General features: G+C 42.3%; 1 protein-coding gene across 3 annotated transcripts in view; it reads right to left on the bottom strand.

The window, feature by feature from the left end:
* Nucleotides 1-25765, bottom strand: part of SMARCA2 (SWI/SNF related, matrix associated, actin dependent regulator of chromatin, subfamily a, member 2) — a 126857-nt gene that overhangs the window by 88787 nt on the left and 12305 nt on the right. For all 3 annotated transcript variants that reach the window (XM_048502919.1, XM_048502920.1, XM_048502918.1), the window contains exons 2-4: nt 23470-23728; nt 16451-16580; nt 8392-8715 (exon numbers count right to left, since the gene is read on the bottom strand). In XM_048502919.1, coding sequence (XP_048358876.1) covers nt 8392-8715; nt 16451-16580; nt 23470-23694 — 679 coding nt within the window. In that variant the 5' untranslated portion in view covers nt 23695-23728. The remainder of the gene's footprint in view (nt 1-8391; nt 8716-16450; nt 16581-23469; nt 23729-25765) is intronic.

Below are 25765 nucleotides of genomic sequence, written 5' to 3'. Positions count from 1 at the left end.
AGCAAATACACTGTGGCCCTTGTGCAGCTCAGCAAAACAAACCAATACATTCTGGTTTATCCTTGTCATGCCCCTGGACTGTTCAATAACAAGACTCTGTGTTGAGATGATTTCTTTATTATGAAACAGCATCAGGAATAAGCATTTAGACTATTTCCAAAATCAAACCATAAGCAGCAAAGCACCCTGCATTATACCTCATGTCATGCCCCATGTCACACCCCACCCCTCACTACCAGTTCCCAAGGGGATGGGGTGTGGCAAACTTCCAGTCCCACAGTCCAGAAACAATTCAGCCTCCCCCATTCCACACTACTGACAGAACTACAACAGCAGGTGTCTAATGAGCTGATAAGGCATTACTTGGGAAGGAAAAGTACAAAGAATAAGGAAGTACAACCATAGTAATTAAAGGGAAGGGGGATAAAGAGAGAAAGGATCCCACATCTTGGGCGGGAGACATGGCAGGATCAAACCAGAAATGGGCTGATCATGACATACTGCCCTCCAATGATAATCTGGGCCCCCCCAGGACGGTGAGAGTATTTACAATGGACCTCAGACACCAAAACAGGGGACTCAAACATCAGAAGAATTAACCACTCATTCTCCCCCACAGAGAAATGTTTCTAAGCAACCAAATACTGCAGGTGGACGTGATAGAAATGTGAGTCCAAGATACAGGTAACTTCATGGTGCTCCTGATGATTAACAAGCAGAGGAGGAGGCACATCCACTTCTGGGTGCCACCAGTCGGCAGGTGGCGCACATTTCAGGAGGCTGGAATGAAACACAGGGGGCACACTCCTATAAGTTTTAGGCAATTCCACCTCTACTGTCACCTTGTTAATGACACACACAACTTTAACACTGATGACCTAGCTTGCAGCTGGGTTGAGCGCAATGTGGATTCTTAGTAGAGATACACACTGATTCCCCCACCTCAAAATGTACAGTTTTACATTTCTTGTCAGCCTGGCATTTATAAGTCTCTTTAGCTTTACATAGGACTTTATGGATGTGGGCCTAGGGCTGCTGGATATTTCCCAACCAAACCTGTAGATCTTTTGGGCACTCCCCCTCCACAGAAGGCAATGGCTTCCCCTCCTGTCTATATACCACTTTGAAAGTGGATCGACCAGTACTTTCATGTACAGCATTGTTGTAAGCATATTCAGCAAACAAGAGCAGGCCAGTCCAGTTGTCCTGGTAGTTGGCGCAGCAGTATAAATACTGCTCAAGCACCTGGTTCGCTCTCTTTTTCTCACTGCCCATCACTTTCCAAATGGTGGGTAGATCTTAGCCCATTCCATCCCCAGGAACTTGAGAAAGCAAAACCAAAATCTGGACATGAACGGAGTCCCTCTGTTGTTGATTATTTTGCTTGGTTCCAAATGTAGTCTGTAAATATGGCTCACAAATGACTTGGCCAATTTCTGTTCCATGAGAAGTTGTTTCAGAGGTACAAAATGGCCTTGTTTGGAAAAGGTATCCACCACTACCCAGATTATTGATTTCCCATGGCTGAGGGATATATCTGTAAAGAAATGCATAGTAATCACTGCTCAGGGTCTCAGAGGCCTCCAAAGCTGCCCCTGCGCCTTCCCCTGGGTGCGCTTAGCCCTGGACACACAGGACACTCCTGAACAAAGGCGCCCACATCCTTTCAGAGAGATTTCCACCAAACCTGTCTGTGGGTCAAATGCAAAGTTTTAATAAATCCAAATTGTCCAGCAGACTTTGAGTCATGGCAAACTGAAATCATCTGTTTGCGGAGGATTTCAGGAACATAGATTCAGGACCCCAACTACAACAGGGCATCCTTTTCAACCAGTGACACCTTGAACAATTCAGCCTCCTTGTCATCCTGGAAGGTCTCATGAATTAGGTAGGTCAGGGGTTCCTCAACCACAGTCACCCTGGTAGGATCCCCAGTTTGGGTAGCATGTCTTTGGGAGTAGACAGCAGCTTTGTGGGCTTGAGACTGACTATGGGTCACCACCCCCAACTTCAGCTGCTTTGGAGTGAACACAGTATCAACCACCTTATCCCACTTGCTGGCATGATGAGGAAGGCAGGACAAGGCATCAGAAAGTTACTCTTCCCCAGAAGATATTTCAGAGTGAAATTAAATTTAGAAAGGGATTTTGCCCAACGTAGTTGCTTCACAGTTAGCCTTTGAGGGGACCACAAGATCTTCAAGTTCTTATGGTCTGTCCACACTTCAAAAGGGCAAGAAGCACATTCCAACCAATGGTGCCATGCAGTCAGTGCCAACTTGCCCTGGCCTCTTTCTGCCACACAGCCCAATTCCTTTCAGTTTCAGAGAACTTGTGGGACAGATTAGCACATGGATACAACTGTCCATCCTCCCCACATTGGAGGAGAGCACCCTCCATGGTCACATCACTAGTGTCTACCTGTACAACAAAAGGTTTGGAAGAGTCAGCATGCCACAATATGGGTTCTAAGGTAAACAGCTTCTTTAACATCTCAAAATCTCTTTGACACTCAGGTGACCAATCCCCAGGTGTCTTGGCTTTTGGCCCCTTCCCTTAGTTGGTAAGGGAGAGTGCACCCTGGATGAGTTGAATAAAATTGCAATAGAAATTGCAAAAAATGAGGAAAGACTGGAGCTGCTTTCTTGTGTGAGGAGCCTCCCAAACCACTACAGACTGCACCTTGCCGAGGTCTATCTCAATTCCAGCTGCCAATATCCGGTAACCCAGGAAATCCAGTTTGTCCCTATAAAACTCACACTTGGAAAGTTTCACATATAGGAAATTGTCATGCAGCTTGGTCAATACAGACTGTCCCAACTGTATGTGCTGCTTCAGGGTCTCCATATAAATCAAAACATCATCCAAGTAAACCATGACTCCCTTATATATTTGCCCATACAGCACCTTGTTAAACAGGTTCATAAATACTCCTGGAACTCTACTCAACCCAAAGGGCATAACAGAAAATTTGAACTGGCCTAACTGGGAATTGAAACTGGTTTTCCACTTATCACCTTTGTGGATCCAGACCCTCAAATAGGCTTCCCTCAGGTCCAGCTTTATGAAAACTTTATTTTAAGACAAGCAGGCTAATAAGTCCTCAATGAGTGGCAACGGGTAGTAGTTGGTCATGGAAAGAGCATTTAGACTTCAGTAATCCATACATAAATGCAGGGTTCCATCTTTTTTCTTCCGGAACAACATGGGAGCTGCCAAAGGAGAAAAGGCAGGCCATTAAAAAAAAACCCTCTTCAAATTGATATCTATGAAGTCCTGCAATGCTTCCAACTGTCTTGGGCTCATGGTGTATGACTTCCTCTTGGGCAAATTTACCCACTCCACCAATTCAGTCCAACGTACAACGGGGAGGGAGAATATCACACTGTCTCCTTGAAAACACTCTGCAGATTGCAGTACCCTCAAGGTCCGGTTTCAATCTCCTCTACAGTTAATCCCGTCAGCACCAGCACTGGTGTTGGCGCCAGTTCCTCCCCTACCAAAATCTTCCAACAGTGGGTTTCACACAAAGGGGAATTAAAAGCCACCATCCTCTAACTCCATTTAAGGTCTGGACCATGTCTCTCCAACCAAGTCAGTCCCAAAACCAAGCAGTACTTCACTACTGGTGACACAATGAACTAGATCAATTCCCAGTGCGTGCCTATCCCTGTTAGTACAGGTTGTCACTTGAGACACAAGAAGTCCAGCCATTGTCTGCCCATCCATCTATTCAAAGAGGAATAGGTGCTTCAAATTCAGAAGACACTACTCCAGTTCTGTAGCTACTTGCCAGGTTAATCTGACAACACCCACACACAAAATCTGTGGCCTGCAAAGTCATACAAGTCACTTTTTGTATGCTATGTAAATTTGTAAATTTAACTTTAGCAATAAGGGTCCACTCATCAGTGGTGCAGCACCACGCTTTCCAACCTGGTTTCTGGCGCCATCTAGGCAAGGTTGGCCTCATTTCCCTGTAACCGTAGGGTGATGGCCTCTTCATCTGTCAGATCCTTGGCTGAGGGCTCACTCTTCAGCATAGAGTCAGGTGCAGCAGTTCCCAGACTCAGCTGAGATGCAGGTACGGAGCTTTGTTTAATTGACTTACGCAGGGTTTTCTTCTTTCTCACCCCCACACTGATTGGCATGGAGAGCTGGGACAGGAAGCAATTAGATGGCCTTCCTACCCACAACGGAGACACAACCCAGGCGGTCATGTTTCATCTCTTCTCTGGCCTTCGCACCTCTTATTTCCCCTTTTGCTGGGATACTGGCACGACTCTCTTGTTCTTTTTAAGTAAAACAGAAGTGCTGTATGCACATCCAAGCAATGAACGGCTTTCTCCGTAACTGATGAGTGATGAGGAAAAAACACAGGCAAGACTATGTCCTGGCACAAATGAAATGCTGACACAACTTTAGGCAGATGCTTTTTACTAGGGCAAAGCATGACTTTATCCAAGGGACATTTGGTGAATGGTTGGTGACACATCAAAGCCTGTAAGTCCCCGACCCTCCTTGCTAACATGATGCAATAGGAGTTAGAAAAAAGAGGCAGACTGAAAGCCTCAACGATACACGGAAATGGCCACCAAATTAACCATAATGGATGCAATAGCTCGCCCTGCTTCCTTTAATGTAATGCAGGCAGATACCAGATTCTAAAAAATAAGCAGTATTTATTATATGCACAACCCAGTTATCATTACTAAAAGATTCCCACTAAACTGCAAATGGAGAGGACTACCTGCAAACAATTTTCCAGCCAGTTATGTCTGCTTTTTTGACTTAGCACTGGACAAGGGAGGGAACAATCATCCTTCCACCCTCTTTGGGGGCCTTGGAACCTCTTAGAACTCTGCTGGCCAAAAGACGGCCACTGTTGAACCCTAAACCCACTTGAAGAAATAAATCTGGGCTGCTTCTGATACTGACAAGAGGGTATGCCTGGGGAGGTAATGTGAGACTGACTGACTCGTGATGCCTAGAGACGTAGCAATAGTGGCCTCTTTCTTCAAAGTGTGAAGAATATCATCAGTTTTAGACTGAATAATTATCCCCATCAAAGGAGAGGTCCTCCAGATGTAACCTGGTATTCTGGACTAATGCAGATGAGAGAAGCCAAACATGCCTGCAGAGGAAGACAGCCAAACCATGGACTTGGAAGCAGTGTCAATGACATAGTGCACCCTGTTAACTTGCTGGTGGCCCAGGTGTGAGTCCCCAGTATATGTAGCCTTTGCCACTGGCCTACATTCAACCAGGAGGTGGCTGAATAACCTCGTCACCTAATCCCAGAAATGCATTTGGTACCTCCCCATCACGCCCCTTGCAAAGGCACAAGAAGCTGGTGATTCTCATGCCCAATGCCCCCTGGAAATAGATTTTTTTCTGCCCAACAGGACTAGTTTCCAGTCCTCTTTGTCCTGAGGGGAACCAGACTTATACCACAAGGGAAGAGTCATCATCACCATGGAATTAGATGGAGGATGCTGGAACAAAAACCCACAATCCAGTTCTTGGATCTTATACATTTCCCAGGTTTTTTTTAATGAAACCCCAGATAGTAGAAGGTTTAGCCCAACTGTTTTAGTGATGTCCAGGAACACTTTTGACATGGGCAACACAGCTGGGTTTTTACTGGACGAATATAGGCACCCCACATCCCATCTGAAGGAGCCACAAGGGGACAAATTCCAAGTGTTAGCCATTCAAACAATCTGTTCAGAGTATATAGTCAGATCATCGAACAAAGAAATTTCTGAAGTCTGTCCAAACTTGTCTTCAGGGGATGGGTTCAAAGTCTTGTCAGAGTCCTCATCTGAGGATCCCTGAGGGTCAGCTGAAATGTGGTCAAGTGAGACATGATCAGCACATGGAGAAGCTTGACTGCCACTGTGTCAAGATGACTCCCAATTAAGAGATAAGAATCGATGGCGTTGAAGGCAGGGCATTTCTCAGTGCCAAGGGTGGCTTTCCCTATGCTGAGATGATTCCTGATGCTGAGTTAAAAGATTCCTGATGCTGATGGCATCAAGGAATGGGTGACTTTCAGCACTGAAAGATGTCTTAATGGACTGGCAGACACGGCTAGCCATCCTGCAAGAGAGAGGCTGCTCCTGTTCTGTGACTTCAATCTCTTCTTGAGCTTCAATGAAGGGGAAAAGGAGAAGGCGCTGCTCCCATGGCCAGAAGGGGATGGTTGTTCTATCGGAGTTGAGACAACTAAGGGGGATTTAAATGACTTACCACTGGGACAGAGTCTGGAGCTAAGGAACTTCTATACAAGATAGCCCTCAGCCTCGAGGCCCTGACACGGTGTGCCTTTGGGATGAGTTGCTAGCAGGCCTTACAAAAGGCCAGAATATGCCTCTTGCCAAGGCACAAGAAACAATCAGAATGGTCATTGTTCTTGGCCAACTTCACTTTGCACTTGGAACATTTCTTGAACAAAGCTGACTCCTCCTTCTCCATCAAAGCTGAGAGAGAAGAAACTACTAGGCCAAAAAAGGCAGGAACACAAGAAAACACATCTTCTCAACACCACAGCCAAAAAGAGAACTGAGGGGATCACTCCCTCCCCATTTCAGTGGGAAACTTTCCCACCTTTGGCTTGAGGGGAAGAGGAAGGAAAGCTCTGGAGATGCAGGAATGCCTGTCACTCTTTTCCGCAGCAGGACTGCACATAAGACCATGAAGATGAACCTCTGTTACTTGGCCACTGCACTCTCCTCTGATCAGGGCTATATTGAAAAAGTGAATTACATGAATGAAAAGGAGGTGTGATTAATCCCTTCCATAGGTATGAGTTGGCTAAATTTTGGAGCCCAAACATAGAAGCCTTAAAAATAAGAACTAATGCAGCTGTTGGTCTTATGGTCAAGCCAACACTTTGTGAGATCTCCTGGATGCAAAGTCTGCTTTTCTGTCCAGCGTGTCCCTTAGAGACCCCAAACCATCCTTCAAAAGAAGATCAGTGGATTGCAATCAGTGCTGCTATGGCAACATCCACCAACTGAAGTTGTAATATTTCCATGGGATGTGAGGTTAAAGAATAAAACTTTTTGTGTTACTGGGAAACTGCCAATTTGCCATAGGTTTTTCCCATTCTGTCCTCACCAGCCTGTCAAAATATTCAGGGAAAGGGGCAGGGAGCATCCAAGGAGGGTAACCTTGGAAAGAATTCTCAAGCCCCTTTTGGTCCAGAGCTACCTTGCTTAGTTTCGTCACTCAGAGAAGGATTCATAGAGAGAGCTGATGCCATAATGGCTTCCATCGAAAGGGGCTGAAAATCTTCCTCATTAAACAGTCATACCAGCTGCTCGACAGTGGCTGTTTCCTGCTCAGAGTAGAATTCACCTTGCTCCTTTTCATCATCAGAGAGAAAAGAGGGAGTGGCACTTCCCGATGCATAGCCAGGGTAGGCGCTGGTAAAGTAAGCTTTCCTGGCTACTGTAGTGCGCCACTCTGTGGAACTTTCCCCATAATATATAATCTGACCATCCTCAAAACCAACTTTTTCAGTGGGAGTCTGGAGGAGGGACCTAGATGGAGAGCAATAGGTTCCCCCAAACAAGGCTGGAGGCAGATTCAGATGTTGCAACTCCTATCTGGGCAGCTCAGTCCTATGGGAGGGAAATGGGTTCTTGAAACCAGCACGGGGCCACACTGGTACATTCACCCACTCACCAGTGTAAATGGCACCAACGCTGGTAGGAAAGGCAAACTGGGACCTTGGCAGCACCTGATCTAAAAGGAAGTCCAGTCCCACTCGATCTAAAAGGAAGTCCAGTCCCAGACCTGCTTCAGCATTCAGAAGGATGCTGCCATGGCTCAGGGTGTTCCAGGGCATTCCTGCAGGTGGAGTCAAGTTTAGTTGGTTTCCAATGGCCTTTGCAGCTGGGAACACTTTGGATGGTTTTCAGGCAGCTGTCCTCCATATGTACATTCCCCCCTCCTTTTGGATTGCCCAGTAATTTTTAAAAAACAGTTGGCACCCCTTCCCTTACAAAAATATTGATTTGTTCACACAAGGAATTGTCAGGAGATGGGTACCATGAGGTGTATCTCCCCTAACCACAAATGACTCCTATTAATCCTCGTATACAGCAAAAAGAGAAGGAGGAGGGAAACACTTCTGTTGCTAGGCTGTATCACGAATGTTTGGGGCAAAGTGAATTGTTTCCTGTCCCAAACCTCAGTAGCCAGAGTAATAATGGCAGTATTTCCCAATCTTATCTCTCCCTCTCAAAACTCCCCACTAGCAATTGCTAACAGGAATCCAATTTGTTGTTAAATAAGTATAAAGAAAAAAACAACAGGTTGCAATGTATGGCACAGGAATAAACTAAAAGGGAGTTGGCCAATAAACAGTATGCAGTTATTTTACCAGGTGTCTTGTTGTAAAGAGTCTGTTGCTGTTGAATCCCAGGCAAAGTCCTCTTTCCTTGTACAGCAAGCTGAAGATTTTCAGGTAATGGTTGACCTCTAGCAAGCATTTTGTATGCTAGAATCTGTGCTCGGAGTTGATGCAGCTGAACAGGACTAAAAGGTGAAGGGCCTCTGTTGGGTTGGCTCATAACTTGTGGATCTCCTGGGATCATGGGTCCTGGCTGGCTTGATGGCATCTGCGGTGGAGTTGGTCCTCCTCCAGACATTGGACTAGACACATGTTCTGGTGCTCCCAGGGGAGATGGATGAGGAGACATATAGCCTAATAAAGAAAATAGAAGAATAGTCCATTCTATTTTTCCTTATTTCAGAAATAAAGGATTACCTATAGAATGTCTGAATAAAATATATGAAACAATAAAATATATGAAACAATCCACCTATGTATTACAGCAGCCTCAACAAATATTCCCTATTATTAGACTTCAGCTAATTTTAGTCCTTATCTCAAATAATTTGATTTTTTACTAAAAACTACAATTAAAATAATAAGTAGCAGGTTTAAATGGATTTCCAAACAACAACACATAAGAGAACAAACTGTTAACCAGGTGCTAAATTCCTTCCTTTAAATTCATCAGGTATCCATTTAGAAATGTCTTTCTTTCCAGGTAATAAGACTGCAAACATCTACGTTAAATATACCATGATATACCGTATCTTCAAAACTCAACTGTTCCTCTACAGTACATTTAATAATGCACAAGCCTGTAAGAGGTTAGAGACACCTCTTGCAATGTATCAAAGTTCAGTGTTGAATGACTGATGATCAGACATTTCATAGCTCAGCTGAAAGACTCAAAGGATATTTAGGCTATGAACAACCCACAGTTGCTGTAAAACAACTATGGTGACTTCCCTCTTAACCTTATGCCAGCATTAGTTCTGGTCCAGCACTGGTGGCTTGATAACTTGGCAAACGTGATAAAGAAAATCTTGATAGAGCACTCAAGCCTTTTCACGTCTTCCATAATTGTAACTGAAGCTGCACCCACTAACCCAACTGACTACTCTGAAATGAAACAGCTGCTGTTCTAATCAATTTTACATCTAAAAACACCATTCTTTAAAAGAAAATATTGAATAGCTGGGAATTTCTGTGAGAGCATGTGCCTAAATAGCTTCAGGCAAAAGGGCTGAGGGAAGTGTACTACCTAAAAAGATGCTCACACCAAAATGTCACATATTAGTCTATTGTGCTGCTAGAACAGGGGTAGGGAACCTGCGGCTCTCCAGGTGTTCAGGAACTACAATTCCCATCAGCCTCTGTCAGGGGCTGGTAGGGGCTGATGGGAATTGTAGTTCCTGAACATCTGGAGAGCCGCAGGTTCCCTACCCCTGTGCTAGAAGTTACCATTAGCTTTCCCCAGGAACTGCTTGATGTAATCTGAAGAACCAGATATATCAAAGATGTACAAAGGCATAAAAAGGGGATATCATGAATAGTGTATAGTATGACAGATCTATGGTAACTGCCTCTAGCTTTCTAAAAAAAAACTATTGCCCATATACAATCTTCACACTTTATGAAGCTGTCATGTTTTGGTACTGGCACACTAGTGTTTTTCTATCTGTGTAAAAAGAAGCTATACGTTTCAAAACATACAGTGGACAATGGCACAGAGCTGCAGCCACAGATCTACAGAACCCTTCTAGGTGGTTAGGGGCTTGTTGAGTTCTGGCTGACAGAAGGAGGATTGTTTTGCTCAACACTTTGTGGATGAAATCTCTTGCCTATGTTCTTTCCTGGATCCTACATTGGGATTATCTGATTCTGTCATTGCTTGACAGCCAACTCCCAATTTGCTTCCAGGCCCAGCTCAAGTGGCTACTATGGACCTTTAAAGCCACTGCCATCTGAGGCTAGCGATTGGAAACTCAAGAAAGGGCCTCCTCTGTTTTGGTACTAAAACTCTGAAACACCTTCCCAAGGAAGAGTCATCTGTCTCTTTCTGTCACTGTCTTCTGCCAGCAGGTGAAGACTATTTTGTTTGGTGACCCCCTCACTAACTCTAATTAGCCCTCATCTCAGTTTGAAGCATTTTAATGTTTGAAGCTTTGGGGTCCCTGAAGTGTTTGGAAAGGCAGTATAGAAATGTTTTTAATTAATTTTTTAGATTTAGAGATATTTAGTTTTGAAAATTTTGAACCCATGGGGGAGGCAGGTTTCTCTCAAAGAAATCGGGGGAACATCACAGTGTATGTAAAACTCGCTGGCTATTAAGCTCATACTTTTGTAACCAAAAAATTGTAACTACAAGCATATAAACCTGCATATTTGGCCACACAAAACTGCAAATCCCATAGAGCAGGGGTAGGGAACCTGCGGCTCTCCAGATGTTCAGGAACTACAATTCCCATCAGCCCCTACCAGCATGGCCAATTGGCCATGCTGACAGAGGCTGATGGGAATTGTAGTTCCTGAACGTTTGGAGAGCCGCAGGTTCCCTAACCCTGCCATAGAGAGAGAGAAAGGGAGAAAGCTGCGACCTGGTGTACCCTATGCTATCAAACCATGTACCTTAGTCCCAAACTACATGTTATGTTTAACATATGACTGTCATGTGGAGCCATTTTCTCCAGAGGGGTTGATTTCAATTGCCTGAAGGTTGATTGTAATTCTTGGAGATTTCCAGGCCCCATCTGGAGGCTGGCAACCATATTTACAGAAATTACATATAAGGGGACCCAGAAACAAACCAAAACCTTACACAACTTTTCACTATTTGAAAATAATAAATAGAAGTTGAAAACAAAAAACTGATAAATGCATGAAACCCAAAAAATAATTATTTGTACTTAGATGCAGACTTTTTATAGTTACAGTATTAAAGACTATCAGATTTGAAATAATATTAAACATAATAATAATATTAAAATAATATTAAAATAATATTAAAATAATATTAAAATAATATTAAAAATAAATTAAATAATAAATTAAATAATAATAAAATAATATAATAAATTAAGGAAATAAAATAAATTAAATAATAAATAAAACAATATTAAAAATATTATTATTATTTATTTGATTTGATTTAATATACCGCCCAATCCCCGAAGGGAAACCCAGGAAACACTGAAATCTTCATCACTGTATTACAGTCACACAAATATCATTAATGGTCCAATCCGGGAAGGTGGGGGGCAAAAGATTCATGGAGGTGGTAGAGCCCTATGCCAATGTATTAGCCCTCCCTGGGATACTTACCCAAGCAGAGGGGCAAATCTGTTGGTGGACAGTTGTTGCAGCCCTCCATGATAGCCAGATGTGGTGCAGAGCACTGCATAAGGGCTCCCCACATCCCCATCAGCTGTGCCAGTGCAGCAGGGGCATTCCAGAGGCATCACCAGGAATGAGCCTATCTTAGTCAGTTTATACCCCAGCTTTGCCTCCCAGGACACTAGCACCGGGGGCATGGACTGACACTTCACTTTTGGGAGCCCAATTTATTTATTTATTTATTTTATTTATTTATTGGGCTTATAAACCGCCCTCCCCCGAAGGGCTCAGGGCGGTGAACAATACATAATAGAGCACAATAATAAGTTAAAATTCAGTAAATATAAATTAAATACAGCTCTAATAAAAATAAGCCCGACCCCATTAAAAATAGAGGGCTTTTTGAAGGCAGGGAGGGTTTTTGCATTTTGCCTCCTCATGTGACCAAAAAACCCTCTAGAGCAGGGGTAGGGAACCTGCGGCTCTCCAGATGTTCAGGAACTACAATTCCCATCAGCCTCTGTCAGCATGGCCAATTGGCCATGCTGGTAGGGGCTGATGGGAATTGTAGTTCCTGAACAACTGGAGAGCCGCAGGTTCCCTACCCCTGCTCTAGAGGTTGTGTGGTGGCAACATTCCTGGCCGCCCCACAGCTATGGATTGGGCTGTAATGGTGAGAATATTAGTTACATTGAAACAAATACATATATTTGAAAATATGTTGAGTATCTTTATAGAATACTTAGAAGTTATCACTATCCAGTACCGTAAATGTTTATGTGAGACAATCTTTATATGATATGTTCTTTATATGATAGTTCTTAGAAAGTCTGGAAAACAAAATCTACCTCAGTAAAAAGACCAAATCCTAGTTTATCTGTAAACTCCCAGGGTATACTTGGACACGTTGGTCATTTCCAAGCCTCTGTCTTCTCATCTGGGAATCAGAATAAGAATGACCTATCTGCCATTTTCTAAGGTTGAATGATATAGATAGTGTAAGAACTTATGATATACTAAGTTATGCCGTACTGAAATCAGCAGAACCTGCATAATTATAAGAGTGTTGGTCAAAAGTCACTAGCTACCACAGACTGCAAACAGTATGAAAACTAGGACAAGACACTGGTACTTTCCGACTGATGTAGGCAGCTGACCACAGCATGTACAGCATAAATACAGTTTTTGGAAATCACAAGGTAAATCCTACCTCTAGTGCTATAGGTCGCCCCCCACACATGGTATTTTAACATTTAATAGGCAGAAATTTAGTATCATTATATTTAACATCCCACTTAGGCTTACTTCCACAATATTAAAATTTAAGCAGACAATGCACTTAACACACCTTCCTTACAAATAGATCAAACTGTCACCACTACACTACAATAATCCTGTTTGCTGTTGTTTTTAACCAAGTGCTGCAATCTGTTTACATTGGTCCATGGGAAGCCAGCATGTTAATCATCTCTCTGCCTACACCCTAGTCCTTCTGTTTTTCTATCCTAGTTTTCCCCCTTGAAGCTGTTCCAAAATTCTCCACACTGGCCTGTTCCATAGTTTAATAACTGATAATCTGCCAGTCATTGCTCCAATAATACTACAGTAACCCAAATAGAAAGAATCATATATAATCAATGCACAGTCTATGTTAAAGTCTCAGCAACGTAGCTATGCTATATATCTAAATGAACATGTTTGTATGCGTGTAAGTAACAACATAGGGCATGATTTTATGATCTAACAGTGTAGCTGCTTAAACACCTCTGCTTGTCCAGGAAGAAGATAGTCGTTGCACTAACTGCAACTTCCTTTTTTTTTTTTTAAAAGGAGGCACACTGAAATATAGTACCACCCTACGGAGTTCAATAGCACAAAAGCATTTTGAGATTGTTTTTTAAATAATGAGCACTGAAAGCTATATAAAAATCCCTAAATGGTATTACCAGTGCTTGATTGCAACTATGAATTCTTTTGGAGAAGAACAATACATGATGCTCTTCTCTTACTCACTTTTAAAACTACCAGAGATTTAAGAATATTTTAAACCAACCTTCTGTTCTTAGAGCTCACATACATATGTGCTGCTATATAACTTCTAATAATATCTGGTCCAGAAATAACAGTTTGTACCCTACATTATTCTCCATGGGAGTGCAAACAAAACTTTCAAACTAAAGCACGCCTGCATAACTTTTGGCCCATCAAGTCACACGCATCCTACAGTCATGTTCTGTGGACTGCCAGTTAGACCCTTCTACTGTCTGTTGTAGCACCAGACAGAGTAATCAAAAAGGCATAGTTGGTTTGCATCTACTAGCTTGGTGCATTGTAAAGTAAAAAAAAAATCATTTGCTTCACAAACACGTACACAAACATGTACACATGTACACAAACATGTACACAAACATGTTCTTTCTTCTGGATTTCAGAGCCCAAACTACATATGATACAAGAGATCTGTGATTATGATCTCTCACAGGTAGCAGGGCATGTGTGTGTACATGCATGTGTATTCAAGACAAATGGGGGGGTTGTTGGGGGGGAGGCAGGGTCCAGAATCCAACTGCAACCATGGCACAGGGAGAGTGGAGGTTTGATACTTTTCTCCACCACCATTTACCAAATCCAAATCCATTGCCCTGCTTTCAAGGCTGCTGTTTGCTACATATAAGAGTACCAGTATAGGTCAAATAAGAAGTTCCAGAAAGAGGATAATTTGCATTAGGAAAACAGTACAGTGGAATAAAGAGTTAATTCCATTTGCAGCCCTAGTCTCAATCTTCTTCCTTTCATGGCTGTTTTGGCCTTAAAAGTACCTAATCATGGCACTCTTGCACCACTGAATATGGAGTTTGGCCCTCAGAGGACTGAGAAAACAAAAAATATGTCTTTGTATCTTGGTTAGCAAAGGGAAGCATAACCACAATCACAACAGAATTATATCACAAAGTACCCTCTAACATGAGAAATAATAATATTAAAAGTGAGTACAGGACCAACTAATATCTGTAGTATTCAATTACATCACTGTTATTTGTGATGTAAATGTAAATCATGCCTCAGTGAATTAACTACTACTCTCCTCTTACACCTGGGCACAGGGAATTAACTACTCCTATTCTCTTCTTGCACCTGGGCACAGATGTTTACTGCCTCTCAGCATTTCTCTGACACAACTCAAGCACCTTGGAGACCTGTTAGGTTGTGCTCCTGAGACAAATGACAGCTGAATATCCCTGCTGTTTAGCTTTCGCCAGGAATCCCAAAACTTTGCCTGAGAATCTACTTAATATAGTCCAAGGCAATAAAAGGTTTATAACACATTATAGCATTTAATTTTTAATGAGCAAAGTGAGCACAATTCTCAGGGTAAAAAAAAACCCCTTCAATTTATTCATCTTACCACACAGAGATCACCTATGTCTTATAGAAATGCAGTCTAAGGGATAAAGTCCATTGGTTTCTCACCATGAAGTAAATTTAGGCAATCAACTTGCAACAAGAACTCGCATAGTGGTAATCTGTATTGGATTTAAAACATCCACATAACAATGAATTCAGGGCAGAATTGAGAAAACTATAGTTGCCAATAAATCAGGAGGCTATAGATGGCAAAAGGAGGCTCAATAAAAATTGGAAATGTGGGTAGGATCCTTGAAAGAGAAATTCCTCATTTGTAATTCTAAAAAGATCAACACCAAAGAGATAAATGTACAGAGCATTACTTTCTTCTCTTTGGATGTCTGTCCTCTTCAACACCAGCATCTAAAATGTACTTACCTACCCAGCTATTTGTTTTCTTCATAGGAAAATATGTGCACAAAAATTTCATCGTTCTACATCTGTTTGAAGACTGATGGACCATTTTTAATTTTCCAAGTTTTGCTCTCATGACAACCTATCAAGTAAACCATGGTTATCTCCAATTAAAAGACAGAGACCAATGGCGAGGTAGAACTCAGCACCATGTCTCTGGTGCCCAAGAACACTTTTGAACACTAAATGATGCCTAATTTGTGATGGCAGTGTCATAAGAAATTGAAGCCTTTAGAGGTCAAGCCAGCTATTATAGTAATTATCAGAATAATATTCTCAAAATAGTCATAGGCTAACAATGGCTGTGTTGATCAGGACTAGAGTTCAGATTATTAGAACTAAAAGAAACCACAAAACACAAAATATCCATATATTTAACATCCATAGGCCACAACTACAATATACAGTTCCACAAACGCAAGGAACACCCATCCCAGATTTGCAGAAAAACTTTTTTAATAGCAATTTATTTCTGAGATGCAATCCTCTCTGCATTCACAGAAAAAGCCATAGCAGCAGCCAAGAAGTGGTTACTCAGAAATCTGCAGCTGGCCACAAGCACCAATTCCCTCCCACTGGCTGTGATGGCAGTGATGCACAATTGGTCCTGACTGTGGCAGCAAGCCAGATCTGTCCAAGGAGGGTAGAGAGCCATAGAAATTCTTCTTCCTGCAACTCTCCTTCTTGCTGGTATCTTTGCATTGAACAGCCAGCCAGAAGGACCACATTTAACAGCAACACATCCAAGCATCATTATGATTAAGGCAAGGTCTTATGAGCTAAGCGACTGCATCTTCTCATTCTTAAAACTGGCTCTCAAATATAAATGATCTAACCAAAAAGAAAACAAATAGACATATATGTTTCTCACTGGGAAATGAGACTGTAGCTTTAAAGATCTCAGACTCAGAACAATCCAAAATATATATAAAAAACACATCTTAATATAAACCTTGACTATGCTGATCCATTGGACTTTGAGGTGGCCCCATTCCCGGAAGAGGAGGTCGCATACTTGCTGTCTTCATAGAGTTGCTGTGGAGGTCTTCAACCATACTTTTCTCATGCAAACCATCGATGGGCTGGAAGATTCAACCAAATAAAGAATTTTACATGGTTTCAATGAATTCGTAACTCACTACCTAGAGGGGTTGTGGTAAGTTACTGTATTTGTAACATTAACATTCAAAAGTAGTATTAAAATTAAATAATGTAGCACACACACACACACACACCCCCCCGAAAAATAAAAATAGAATGAACAGCATCCAGTCAACAAGGTGATTAGAACTGCATGAACCATAAGACACCATATTGTCTACAATGAAGTATTTGATGCACACATACTTTAACTTTACTCTTTTATTACTGGTTCTAATGTAAAGAAACAGCACTAGAGTGGCCTCTTCATTTACTTCAGTTCAGGCTATTCCTCCACCATCTTGGATTATATTTAAAGAACTCTTATGATATATTTGGATAAAAGTAATGCTAAAGACAGTCTTTTACACTGTTGGTCACAACCGAATAGAAGACCACAATGACCACTTACACAATCTGGAAAAAACAGTTAGTGGCTCAGAATCAAAGAAGAATGGTTATCCCTAATCCCAGCCTCCAAACTGTAACTGCTGCATCACCCCAAAGGCCGTTTTTCTTTGAATGTGAGCATTCTGTTGTGGGAGTCAACCCTTCCCCTGAGGGGAAGGAGGAGAGGGAGATAAATTACCAAAGTACTCTCAGCAAGGAGCATCACTGCCAAAGTCTGGGAGGAAAATGAGCTTTGTGTGCCAGATCCAGCACTTAAAGACCAAGAAGGTATCTGAGCAAGGAAAATAAAACTAATGGTAAGCAACAGGATACAGGAAGAGTGCCATACAGTGAAAAGATAAAATCTACACTGGACACAAGCACCTGGAGGGGACGAACATAAGAGGTCAGGGTCATGGAAAAGAACCTTAAACTTACAAACCTAAATTTCAAAAAATATATACAGGATAATCTAAGATATTCACTTCCCTTGCCAGCTGTGCACTTATAGCACTGGGGAAGTTATTTTAAGGGGGAAAATGTTTGGCAGCCACACACCGGAAAAGGTGCATGCTGCTAAAACGTTCCCAGCTTTCTGGGAGAACCAGTTTTAGCCTAATCCACACCATATGAAAGTTTGTAAGAGAATGAAGATGTGTATGTAAACTAAATGCTTTGGAGTGCAGCAAGGAAGAGAAAAGTTGTACCGGTCTAAGGGAAATGGGGACACAAGAGGGTGGCTCAAGGCAAGATGATTAGTATATTTTACAAACTTTACACATTCTGGTATTTATAAATTACCTCATCCATTCCTGCTGAAAGAAAAGGGAGGGGGGAGAGTATGACACAAATACCTGTGTCAAATTTTGTGCAACTGAAGCATATTCAGACACATCAAGCCAGGGCTTTGCGGGGGGGGGGAGGGGGGAGGAATATTTCTGCTTCATTTACATTTTTTTCCATATCTGGGGAGTACCCCAATCTCTAGAAACCACAGCGTCTTTGGGGTCAGCCCCATCATGTTGCTTGGCACTCATTACTGACGATTCAGCAACTGTTCAGAATGTTCCCTGGCAGTTAAAGTACAGGGAAAAAAATGAAAAAGAGTCAGAGGAAAGGAAGCTCTGCAAAATGCATGCGAAAGACAGATTAATGAAAATTATTGGCCTCAACACTCTTCAACCAGCCATTTACAATTATAATAATAAAAATGTTTTTATATGCAATCAACAGTTTAAAAATTCTCCAGAAGTTATATGGGCAGCACTGATAGTTGGACAAAACAAGATTTTTGGAGCATGACAAGTGATTTCATTCTACAGTCACTCTAAGTGGGCAATATACATCTCTAGGCTTGATACTGTTTAGAACGGATGGACTTGGAGTTCAGTGTATCATGGTTTTGTGTATTATGCATTTCTAGCTTGAGAGCAGTGCAAGTCTTGAGCTTCTGTAGGCTTCACATGGGGAGATTATCTTGTAACACCCAACCGACAGGGTGAGGATTTGTTTGCTGTATATTAAAATTTGCATGTCTATATTTCCAGTTGGATTCAGTTTGAGTTCTGTTTACAGCTCGAGTTTCTCCCCTAAACCTGTGAATCATATGTTGGTTAGAACAGAATCCAGAAAAACCTAAATAATTTGTAGGCCCATTGGTTTCAAGCAGAAAAAAGCAAGTATGCCTTCTGAAATCCATTAGACTCAAAAGTGCTTAAACACTGTTATTATGTAGAATAGCTTTTCCTTAATTTTTATTAAAGAGAACATTGTCCATTAAGTTAAATGTCTGCATTGGTGCACACAAATAATATATGTGAAGAAAAGGAAAACACTCCTGTCCAAGATAAGATGCTTATGGTATGGACAAATTAATACACTGCATCCCATGAGAGCAATTTTCTAACCACCATCATGATGGGATCCCATTGAAGAAATCACTAGTAGCAGCAGTAGTCATTTAATTAATCTGAATGCAAATAATCAAGTTAGTCAGCATTATTAACCAGACCTGGAAATCCCTACTTTTTCTTAAGTAGTCATGCTGGAAACTATAAGATTAAACTAAGAAGTTTTATGATTGCAATGAACCACATGAAGCTTGAGTTGGGCACAATTCAATCTGTCCCACTAGATTACATAGCATTAAGTTACTAAATAGGATTTCCACTTTTCCAGTCAGAAACAACAAATGTTTCTGGCTGAAGACAAGACTTAGCCATGCAGGACAATATACAAATATTACTCTGAACTTTTGTTCCTCCTCTGTGAAGTCTAGTTTCTGAACAAGAAGACAGTATGGACATCTAAAGTTCTAACAGAGAGCAAAACACATCTCTGAAGATCTGGAACGCTACAAAGCTATCATCTGTTTCCTAGGGAGCAAATGACACCAGACACCTTTCCCTCTAATCAGTGCCTACAATCTCCCATCTCTATGAATACCTTATGATCCCTTCTGACTAGCTCAGTGATTCAAACTTGGAGTTCCCAGGAGAAGAACCCGAGAGTCAAAGTTGGTGGCTAAGGAGAGTCACGGGGACCATGGAGAAATCAGCACAGCAGAGGTGCCTACTGACACTGGACTATCAACGTCAGAAACCACCTGTAACCTGACTCCTCATGAGTCTGCAGCTGTAACCTGACTCCTCATGAGTCTGGCAGGCCAGGACCTGTCGTGTTCACATGGGAGCACCTCCAACCCATCATAGTGCAAAAAGATAACTGGTTTAGCAATTTTCAAAAATCCCAGGTTGAGGGGAATAAACCAGGCCAGCCTCATTTTGCGATTAGAACCTGTGCAAAGTCCCCCCCTAAATGGTTTTTATAACATACTGCAGACATTATATTTGGCCTGTGTGGAATCTACCTAAGATAGATATAGGGTTTTTAAAACTTTTTTTATTTTCTTAGATCTGTATCTCCTATTATGATGGATATATTCCATACATGAGCTGTACTTTAATATTATGTAATAAAACTCTTCCACGTATGAGAAAGCAGACTGTGCCTGAAATCTCACCCACATGCTAAGATCAGTCTTACATGCTAACTGATGTACTCATAGGGAGAGCTAAGGTAGCTAGAACCTTGACTCTTTGCACTTACTCAGAGGCAACCTTACCTCGGTTCCTCAAAGCATTGGTTTACTGAGAGGCTGAGTTTTATTTCTTGTGGTGGTGGCAGGAAGAGGAAACATGCTTTTTACATGCAGGCAAACACACAATGTACATGTGGGAATACAGAGACCCAGTGTGGGAATGTGACAAACGACTAACTACAAATGTCTACCTTCAAAGCAATAGTAAATTACCTTATATACTCTTGTATAAGTCTACTTTTTCAGCACATTTTTGTGATGAAAAAGCCCCCCTTGACTTATACGCGAGTGAGGGTCCCACTTAATTCTTGTGTGGCATTCCCCCTCTCCCATCTTCGCTCTCTCCTGCCTTCTTCTCTGTCTTCCGCCTTTCAGCCGCTTTCTCTGCCTCTGTTTCGCTCTCCTCTGACTTCTTCTTTGCCTCCTCCCTTTCAGCCAGTTTTTCAGCCTCCTTCTTTGCTTCGCTCTCCTCTGCCTTCCCCCTCTCAGCCGCTTTCTCTGCCTCTGCCTTCTTCTCGGCGGCGGCCAGCCCCTGGCTCTCAGCGGGTAACAGCCAGTCGACCTGGGTGAGCTGGACAAGCTGCAGGATGGAGATGTCGGTGGCAGAGACCTTGGGATTGGTTAGATGGTGGGTCAGTGGCAGAGACCCCCAAATAGTGTTTGACCATATCTATTTTTATTTTTGAAATTTACCAGTAGCTGCTGCATTTCCCACCCTAGACTTATACTCGAGTCAATAAGTTTTCCCAGTTTTTTGTAGTAAAACTAGCGAGGCCCGGCCTCGTGTTGCTGTGGCAATTGTCCTTCTCATCATAGTCCGCAACCCACACAGATGTCCATGCAGGTCCAATGATCCCCAGCATAGCCTTTTGGGAGCAGCACTGGCATAGTGGCTAAGAGCAGGTGCCCTGATCTCTGGAGGAACTGGGTTTGATTCCCAGCTCTGCAGCTTGAGTTGTGGAGGCTTATCTGGGGAATTCAGATTAGCCTGTACACTCCCACACATGCCAGCTGGGTGACCTTGGGCTAGTCACAGCTTCTCGGAGCTCTCTCAGCCTCACCCACCTCACAGGGTGTTTGTTGTGAGGAGTGAAGGGCAAGGAGGTTGTAAGCCCCTTTGAGTCTCCTACAGGAGAAAAAGGGGGGATATAAATCCAAACTCCTCCTCCTCCTCCTCCTCCTCCTCTTCTTCTTCTTCTTCTTTTGGGGTGGTCAAATGGAATCCCTCTTTCTCTTTTCAATTCACATTATTATATAGTGCTGTCTTGGTTTTTAGTATAAGGTAACCCTTTCTATTCCACAACGGAACTGTCCAGAGTGCGAATCCCGCTGTCCACGAGGCTGGTTGAAACGCTATTAAGATCCTGGCTTCTTTCTGGGTAAGGAGGCAGAACTGGGGCAAGGGAGGCCTATCCCAGGTCAGGCAGCAGAGTAGCAGGAAGTAGTGAGGCGCCTCAGATCGGCAGGCCAGCTCCTCTGGGTTTTTTAAAGGGCAATGTGCAAAAGAAGCAGAGGCAGTAGTGTTGGTTCGGCTTCCCCACCCCGTGGATTTTCTTAGAAGAAAAAGGCAAACTCCAGCTTTCTGTTTTTTTTTTTTTTTTTGTAAAAGAGAGCTGTGGTGAATATGGATGAGGAAATGGGTAAGTGGTGGTTGGATGAGAGGGAGGGCAGAGTGAGGTGTGTGAGGATGAGCTGGATGTGGATGAGAGTATGTGTGTTGTGTGGCAGTAGTGGGTGAGGCACAGAGAGTGAAAGTTACCTGCATGTGTGTGGGGGGGACCCCACCTGACGTCTCACATGGCAAAGCGTGTATGTGTTTCACTTCCACTCGTATTACCTAACAGTATTACCTATGTGCTGTTTTCACTGCTCATCTCTGCCCATCTGAGCGAACATTCTAAGCCCTCATACCAAGCCCTCAGGCCACAGACAGACAGGCTGCACGAACATTCTAAGGGTGACAATTAAACACAGCCAGTTTCATGGCCTAATGCGCCAGGAAAAAGACGTTTTACCTGGCTCAGGTATGGACTTTCAGCTATTTGAAGGTCCGATTACCTGCCCGCAACAGGGAGGGATGTCATGTGAAAATTTGGGGGCGATCCATCCAGCCGTTTTGGCGCTAGGGAATCACCAACAAACGGATGGTTAGCTTTTTATATATAAGGATAGATTAGGTGCCTCGACTTATATTCGGGTCGACTTATACATGAGTATATACGGTAAGAAAGTACATTGTAGCTTAAATCACCATTACAACACAATCTATACCTACACCAAATTTCTGAGAGCCAGAGGTGCATAACTCTGACAAATGACTTCAAAATACACAAAAACCATTAAGCACAGTCTAAAAGTTACACTCACATTCTGAACAAATGCAGCCAACACAAGTTAATTAAAAAATAAGACTTTCAATAAGATGATACACCCATTTCTGGAACAATTCTTTACCCCTAAAACAATTTTTCCTCTTCAAACAAAGTTTTTTTTTAAATCATGAATACTACCTTGTACATTAGTCCCAACATAATGATTTCCTGCACATGAGGGAATACAATAAACTTATACAGCTACTTTTCACTTCCAAATTGGAAATATTATCTCAATGCTTCCTCACTGTAAAACTCTATTTCAAGAACCCTGAGTGCTAAAATGAACAGGGAAGCACTTACTGAAATGACTTACTTACAAAAACTGAACATATCAGAATCCAGTGGAGATTTGCAGAGCAAATATACATGGAAGACAAACCCACTGATGTTAATGCAAAGTTGCATTGCAAAAAGTATACTGGGGCAGCCTTCCAAGCAAGTCCGCAAAAGGTACTAGGCAAACATTCAAAGTATCCCCAAAGGCAAGTGAGTCAGTCAATCTTTTGTGGAATTCTGAATGAGCAAAAAGAAAAAATGTGCACATTTTTTCTACAAGCGTATTGCAGATTATCTTTCCTTGTCTGTGACTATTTCCATGACTGTACTAGGAACACAGCATTGTTTCCAGTACTCTGATGCTGAATGTGTTCATTACCCATTTCCACTGATTTCAATAGATTGTAGTTCCAAGCAACTACATTCAAGCAAAACTATTTTTCCCTAATATGTTGGCTTATCTTTGAAAAGTAGCAAAATGACCTACCGGTAATTAGGAAGTGCTATATGGTCTATTAAAAACGTTGCTTGATTTAGAGGTCAAATGTTATTCATATTCCAGGACTGTACTTTACCCAATTACTCTGATAATATAAAACACAGAGAGGTATTCCACAGCATAAAATACATTGACTATTGTCAGACAGGCATTTAGTAAATAAAACGTGAATGCATGTAAGGAGTACTTACTTTGTGCATCGGGTGCATGCCTTCTTGTTGGTAATCACTCGGTCCCATGGTTGGCATTGCATGTGGAACACTTGGGGGTCCGGGACTTGGTCCCATCATGCTGTGTACTGAACTTGGTGAAGGACCTGGGCCTGGGCTGGGACCTAATATTGGTCCTGGGGAAGGACCTGGGCCTGGGGAAGGACCAGGATGAGGCATTGCACCAGGATCTGTTGGTGTAGACATCTATTCTCAGTTTGTATTCCAATCACTTGTACAGCTGTAGGGAGCAAGAAAAAATACGCATTATTTATGTAAGGTCAGCTGTTCCCCATCAGTAAGGTGAGGAGCTTGGCAAGAGAATTCTACATGGTAAGCTTTTAGCCCAAAACTGTAATGTATAGTTTAAGGTGGAGACTAAAAAGTAAAAGATGCCTGCTTTCTATTTAAGAAATCTACAAAGCATAGAACAAAAACACAAGACTAAATTATTAGGTTTTTTTTTTAAAAAAAAACTAAAGTGTCTGGAGTCGGACAGTACAAAAAAATTAGCGATGACCAAAGGCTCTACAACTCTCTGCAGTTGTATCAAGTCACACTGAAAACCTACCACGGAATCCAGGAAACTGTCTGCCTCTCTGAGGGTACAGCAGTATATGCATGTATGTTAAATGAGAGTGAAGACTGGTTTAGTGGTACGTGCATGTGTGTTCATCAGAGAAAAGGCGCATGACCCCTTGTTCACATATGTTCAGAAAACCACAAGTTGCTTTTCACACTGTTAATGAAGAGGGTACATGCAACATGATCATACTGTATGATCTCAAATGCTGAATGCCTACGCACTGCAAGAGAGGCAGCTGTGTTCCTAGTACAAACACAGAAATAGTCACAAAGAGAGACATGCAGTAAGTATAGCCCCTCTACCCCACCCCCAGGGGTCTTCACATACACTACACCACTTCCATAACAAGCACACTGTGTCCTGCCAATCCTAACTTTGGACACAAACACTCTTCCATATTCAACGACATCCCATAGTTCATTGTGGGGTGTGGGAATGAAGTGAGTTGCCTTTGAAAGTCTTTGTTTACCAGAATGGCATTAACCAAGGCCAGCTTCAGAATCATCTCTAGCCAGTGGTGGGGTTCAAATAATTTAACAACCAGTTCCAGAGGTGGGATTAAAATAATTTAACAGCTGGTTGTTTACAAGCACCATTTTAACAACCGGTTCTGCCGAAGTGGTGCGAACCTGCTGAATCCCACTACTGCCTTTAGCTTATATCAGTGGTCTAACAAACTTTGCCTAGTGCTGGACAGTTTTTGCTCTTTTCCAGCCCAATTTAAGTGACATGCCCATACAAACCCACGTGACCATTTGGGACTCAATCCTCAACTAAATTTGCCTGAAGGCTAAGTCTGTCATTGGCCATGGATGCAACACAGTAAAGGAAGGGTGACTATACTGGATTCTTGCAGGAAGTTGCATCCTCTCCTGATGCAGAGTGATGGATTGAATTTGAGGCACAAAACTGTAACGTTTAAAATTCATAGATGCTTGGAGGGGGTGGGGGTCCAATCTGTAAATATCGTGGAAATATACCTGTGACTGGTTCTGGCTTCCAGCACATATGAGTCTGAGTATGTAAATAACCACATTTGAGCTCATGAAAAGACTAATGAACATACTGTGCCCACACGTTATGAATGTCATCTTATGGGGGGGGGGGGACCCAGATGTCTTAGATTGCCCTCTGTTCACATCTTGTTATAGCCTGAAACTGAACGCTCATCAACACTCAATTATTCTAATGCACTTCTTTGTAAACATTATATTCTTGCATTTTAATATCTATTCCCTTCCTCTGGTTAAGCCAGCCAATGAATTAGAACAAGAGCTATTAAAGTTACTTAAAATAGACTATCTTGGGAGCCTATTTATTGCAGGGCAAGGCACGGAAATACTTCTGACACGATCCTGTTTAAAATCAACAATAACTACAGAGCACCATGGGGGGCTAATTAGTCCCCCACATTCCCACACCACTGTCACAAAGGGAAGTATGTAAATGCACAAAACTGCTTCTGCTGGGTCACTTACAAGATACTTACAAAAAAGGCATGGAGGGGATGCAACTAAGACATTTCTATACAAGAAGGGGAGGTTTTACAGGAGACAAGGCACACTGTCATGAACAGAAGACATCATGAACAGTGCACAGTTTATAGTGAAGTTTCCCAACATTGGGAAAAATCAAACAGGAATGTAGCACTGTTCCCATGAAAACGGCTAAATATAAGCAGAAACTGCTATA

Source organism: Sphaerodactylus townsendi, linkage group LG07 (genome assembly GCF_021028975.2).
Source record: "Sphaerodactylus townsendi isolate TG3544 linkage group LG07, MPM_Stown_v2.3, whole genome shotgun sequence".
Lineage (NCBI taxonomy): Eukaryota > Metazoa > Chordata > Lepidosauria > Squamata > Sphaerodactylidae > Sphaerodactylus > Sphaerodactylus townsendi.
The sequence above is the reverse complement of the archived record's forward strand: the minus strand, read 5'-3'. Positions and strand labels throughout refer to the sequence as shown.